Consider the following 6000-nt stretch of genomic DNA (forward strand, 5'->3'; position numbering starts at 1 on the left):
TGTCTTAATTATCTGAACATTCCAGGTTAAAATGTGTTTAGAGCCTGGAGTATTTGGATAATTGGCTCAATATGCCACTGTATTTTATGTGTAGAGATGAAGCAATATAAAAAGAAAAGGCAAAGGAGATACTTGAGAGAAAATTAAATCATGGGATAGGGGAGAAGATGGCTTAAGTCTTAAGCTTAGCTTCATGGGAAACAGCCTGCTCTAGTTTGGGACAGGTATTAATATTAGGGCATAAAGGGATATGAGGAGCTATGATGATACAGCTTCTCTCCATCAGATGTCCAGAACCATGTTTCCACATGGAAAACAAGTTGGGCAGCTAGTCAATGGCAGTGGGCACCATCTGTTTAATAATTAAAGAAACAGGAGCAGCGATGTCTTTGCCAAAGACAAATGAGCCCCCTAGCCTGCACACATACTTTGAGTTTCCTTTTTCCTGAGACGTATGATTCATATGCCAGCGCCTACCTGAAACATTTCAGAGTGAAAAGCCTTGATTGGAATATCATGCTAATATCCACTGGCATCAAAAATAGCGTATTAAACTGAGAAGCTTAAAATCTGGGCATATATCAAGGTTAGCAAGAAAGGAATAGTGAGAATTTTAGAATATTTCCATTTTCACTGTAGTCTACTCCCCACAATTATCTCAGTTCTTTAGAAAGAAACAATAAATCACCATAAAAACTGAACATGTAGGAGGTGGAATGTAGATATTAAAGCAACACTGTGACGGAAAAAACATAAGAATGGCATTTGTTAATGGCCGCAAGACAGAAACACTAGATTCTGTTTGTTAAACAATGACATTCTTGAGGTGTTCAATAGTATTAGAGAGGCAATATCCTGATTTCTCCCAATTCTCAACAAACATCACAACCAGAAAGTTATTTGTCCCACCAAAAGGAAAGAAGGTAGATTCCACCCCTCACTGGCATTACCATCCAGAATCTGGAGGCAGAGAAATGAAAACAACAAAATACTCTTCTTAGGTAGATGCAGAAAGCTGCAGTGCTCTAGTACCTGAAAGGAGTGTCTAGCGTTGTGCGCGGCATGTTAAATGAAATCAGACCCAACTCGTAAAGCGGGCATTGAGCAACCACATAGAAATAGAAACTTCCCATTTTCTGCAGACAGTGACTGATGCGTTCTAATTCAAGAAAGTGACAACACAGCCAAAAGATCAGGAAAATGTGGTACACACAGAAAAAGAGAATATGGAAAATGGAAAGAAAAATTCAAATTTGACTTGCTAAAACCCTCCACTTAGCCAAAGCCAGGGATTGTGTTTTATTAGTACTTTGTGAAGAGGATCTAGAAATTAACCCCACTGCATATCACTTGCATTTGGCTAAATATAGTTATCATTAAGGGAATTCTGTTAAATTCAAAAGTTTACACCCCACAGTGTGGGTTCACTCATTCTCCACTACACACCTGGCCTCCGTGCATGTAATCCAATGGGTATCTAAAATATAATTTATCCAATACACAATTCTTAACTTCCAGCTCCCTCCCGGCCCTTCCACAATCCCCACACTCAACCTATTTCTCCTTGGTGCTCTCCCACCCCAGGAAAAAAACATAACCAACTATCTAGTTGCTCAGCCCCCCAAGGAGGGTATTGCCCTCCATTCCTTCCTCTGTTTGCCTTGCTCCAGTTCCAGTCTATTAGCAAGTCCACTTGATTCTTTCTCTAAAATACAACCTGAATCTATCCACTTGTCACCATTCCTCTTATAATAACCAACCCAGGACCCATCATCATCCCTGGCCTGGACAATTGCAATAACTTTCTTGGAGGAGGGTGTTGCCCTCCTACCACTCATTTGCTACACGACAGCCAGAGTGATGGTTTTCAAATGTGAATCCTATGATGTCGCTCCCTCCTCAAAACCGTCCAAAGGCTTCCCGTCGCACCTGCATGGCCTAAGGTCCCCCAACAGCCTGCAAGCATTTCTAAGCCCCTCTCTGTGACTTCTCGTCCTATTCCTATTCTACTTCACTATGCAACACTGTCTATTAGAAAGTTCTACAATGGAAACGTACTCTGCACTTCAAATATGGTAGCCTCTAGCCATGGGTGGCTGTTGAGCCCTTGAAACATGGCCAGTGCTACTGAGGAACTGAGTTTGGATATTTTATTTTATTTTAATTTAAATTTTAATAGCCTCACATGGCTAGTGGCTTCTAATGGAGAGTGCATCCCTCACCCTCAAGCCATATTTCTGTTCTTTATCATGTCAAATCAGGACCTTAGAATCTACAGATTTTCATAGAGCTGGGTCTTTCCGCTCCATCAGTTCTCACCTCAATTATTACCTGTTTACAGAGGCTTTTCCCCAACAGTCTTATCAAAAAGTCTTGGGACTCCATTTGCACGCACACGTTTTTCATTCCCTCTCACACAGCCCTGTCTCATTATATTTGTAGCACTTATCCCTGCACAAAATGGTCTTGTTCATTTATTTGTTTTCTTGTTCATTGTTATTCTTAAAGACAATCTCCGTATATTTTTACACATAATTGCTCAAGTGGGCAGATGCCTCGAAATCTGCAATTGAAGATGCGGTTGCCCAGATTGAACCCATAGGCAAAATCATGCAAGCAGCGCTTTTCACAGAAAGTTGCTTTTTAAAAAATTGCTAGATAAGTTACTCATTTATAAGAGAAACAGGTAATAGTCAATGTTCTGAAAACTTTGTATTGCTTCTCAGGTGAAATGCGCACCATCTACAACAGGTTTCTGGCAGGCACAGGGGAAAAGCCATTTAAATATATGTGTTTGGTTAGCAAGTCAGCTGAGAAATCCAGAATTAGGAGATATCTGAATATAAGTTACTGCCCAAAAGTCATAGCTCACAACATCATCTATGAGATAGCCTCTAACTATTCCAATTAACACTACTTGAGGGGTTGAATTAAGTTAAAGAAAATTACACATTTTGGTAAGATAGACCTTATTAACACTAACTATTCCACATCTAGTCGGGGAAAAAATGAAGAAAACTTGCATTTGGGGATGTATTGTCTCCCTCCCCCTCTGTGGAATGCTGCCCCTCTTTTTAATTCCCAAAGAATTTAAGTAACAGCTTTGGATATACAGTTGTGCACTAGTAATAAAAACCCTAAAGAGTAAAAGCAAGATGCAGGAACAGGTTGCATCCACAAAGCTGTTATTCCCAGAGTCAGACTGTCTATAGCAGTAAACCCCCAGGAAGCTTCCCTTTGGCTTATGTGTCCTCTGCTTCCCCGTTGTCTGATGAGAGCTGGCCTTCCTGACATCACATTTTGGGTGTTAAAGGCTGTCTCTACCTTATCTAAACAAATCGTTAAGGAAATCAGAGTGCTTTAGGTACAGGGATTCCCAACCTTGTTCACTTGGTAGCACATGCAGAAAACAATAACATTTTGTTGTCACGTTGGATTAAAGGGACGAAGCTTTTTGCAGATAAAGTCTTCAGGCCTGGAGCCTGAGAGATTATAATCTCAGGTACACCTCTAACCTTTGGCACTTTACATGGGAATTTTTGAGACATCTAGTATTTGACTCACTAATCAAATGTGTAATTCAACTGTATTCTTTATGAAGGCTGTTAAAATAAACATAGTGTAAATGCCAAGACCTTAGTAGCTTGCCAACTGCGAATCATAGTTCTTTATCACTTCCCCATAAATTCCCTCAGTTGGTCTGCAACACAAATGCATGATCTTTGGAAATGATACACACTAAGGCTGATTTATAAAATAGATGTGATCATGATCAGGCCTAGAATCCAAATATTTCCTACCATACATTGATGTGTTCTCCATCGCATCCGCATCCGTTACTCTGATCGATAACATCAGTAACATCAGTAACTCTCTCCTCTGGACTTGCAAGTGTTGTTACTCTTTGAAAAGTGAATTATTCTGTAAAAATACAAATATATATTCTGTTAAAGTCTTACAAATAATGATAAATTGTGTGCGTGTGAAATCAGCATACTTTTCACTTAATAGTCTCATATACATATATATCAAAAGGTGATGTTCTATTCAAAAGTGAAGACATGCTTTGCTTTACAGAATTCTTTGCACCCTCCGTGTCTCAATCCCAGTGGATTATAAGGTTACTAAGGAAGAAGGAACTCACAGGGTACAGAGTACATGAGTCAAACAAAAGAGTGTGAATGCATTTACTGTATATCTGTTTTTTTTACAGATAGCAAAATATTATGGATATTATGAGTAATAAGAGCTTTAAGATTGCTTATATTATTATTTTAAAGAGTTTTATTAAAATGAATTATTCCACTTCTCTGCTTTAGCACCGTCAGCAAAACACATTTATTTGAATCTTTCTGTGGTGATTCAAAATCTTGTGATATCTCAGAGCTACCTTTCTAAGTAGTAATTTTCAGTTGTATTTGTGCAGGTAAGTGGTGGAGGAAGGAAAGGACTGAATGTGAACTGCTTTCTGTTCAGTAATAATTACTTTTAAAATAATCCTAATCTCTGGCTTCCTTGGTGGTGCAGTGGTTAAGAATCCGCCTGCCAATGCAGGGGACACGGGTTCGAGACCTGGTCTGGGAAGATCCCGCATGCTGTGGAGCAACTAAGCCCGTGCGCCACAACTACTGAGCCTGCGCTCTGGAGCCCACGAGCCACAACTACTGAGCCCACGTGCCACAGCTACTGAAGCCCGCGCGCCTAGAGCCCATGCTCCACAGAGAGGCCACTGCAGTGAGAAGCCCACGTGCCACAGCAAGGGGTGGCCCCTGCTCGCCGCAACTAGAGAAAGCCCGCGTGCAGCAACTAAGACCCAACACAGCCAAAAACAAATAAATAAATAAATAATAATAATATCCTAATCTCAAAATATAAGCAATATGTTGGCAAAAGCCTGAGAGTAATAAAGATTTACTCTTGTGTCTTATTCTTTAAGATCATTCACTTTAATTTAAAAACAAAATAAAAATTCTCTTCCACTGGACTCTGAATAGAGCCACACAGTAATAGTGTAAGAAAATCAAAGAACTTAAAAATTTTTTTGCGGGCTTCCCTGGTGGCACAGTGGTTGAGAGTCTGCCTGCCGATGCAGGGGACACGGGTTCGTGCCTTGGCCCGGGAGGATTCCACATGCCGCGGAGCGGCTGGGCTCGTGAGCTATGGCCACTGAGCCTGCGCGTCCGGAGGCTGTGCTCCGCAGCGGGAGAGGCCACAACGGTGAGAGGCCCGCGTACCGCAAAAAAAAAAAAAAAAAAATTTTTTTGGTTGGGGCAAAGGGTGGGCAGAGAGCATGTAATAGGGGAAGAGGTGGCAGGAATTTTCAGTAACATCATCTTCACGAGTGAATTACAGCCCATATTTACTATAATCTACAAAAATGAACTTTTCTGTTAAAGGAACACCTCAAATCCTGTTTTATGAAGAGGAATGAATTTTACTAAAATGTAAAAGGAATATGTAACAGTATGAAAAAAAAAATCTTCTTTGGGGGGAGAGTTAGAAGGAAGAAAATACAGTGCCTGCCAAGTAAATTACTGATAAATGGTCCAAGCCTGAGCTCTTTCTGACTTCGTGAGCAAATACCTCAGTTCTACAGCTGCCACTGATGTGCAGACCATTCTAAAGTTCAGAACTTAAGGACGATTTGTGTTTTCAGTTAGAGAATATTTATAGAGAAAAATTTGAGGGTTGCTTGATAGAAAGGAAAATGTAAGTATAGGCTATTTCTTTTGATAGTCCAATACCACTGAATTTTAAAGTTAGTTTTTACTTTACCCTCAGAAGTTATAATAGCACCCAAACTATTACTTTTTGTACATGTGATAGTAGGATGCCAGGACAAAATTTATATACAGCCCAGAAACATCTTTGGTCTATAAAATTAATCCTCTTTTATATGAAATCTACCAGTGTTTTTAAAGGTCAATAGAGCATTTTGAGCTTCCTTATCGTTTCGGAGGAAAGTTATAATCAGCCAGATGTCTAGAATTAGGCAATTGA

General features: G+C 40.0%; 1 protein-coding gene across 1 annotated transcript in view; it reads right to left on the reverse strand.

Annotated features, from left to right (window-relative positions):
• The window catches only part of PDE3A (phosphodiesterase 3A), a 315361-nt gene extending 311513 nt beyond the window's left edge, over positions 1-3848 (reverse strand). Inside the window, exon 1 of the mRNA XM_033867001.2 lies at positions 3801-3848. Coding sequence (XP_033722892.1) covers positions 3801-3833 — 33 coding nt within the window. The 5' untranslated portion in view covers positions 3834-3848. The remainder of the gene's footprint in view (positions 1-3800) is intronic.
• Between the last annotated feature and the right edge of the window lie 2152 nt (positions 3849-6000).

This window comes from Tursiops truncatus, chromosome 11 (genome assembly GCF_011762595.2).
Source record: "Tursiops truncatus isolate mTurTru1 chromosome 11, mTurTru1.mat.Y, whole genome shotgun sequence".
Lineage (NCBI taxonomy): Eukaryota > Metazoa > Chordata > Mammalia > Artiodactyla > Delphinidae > Tursiops > Tursiops truncatus.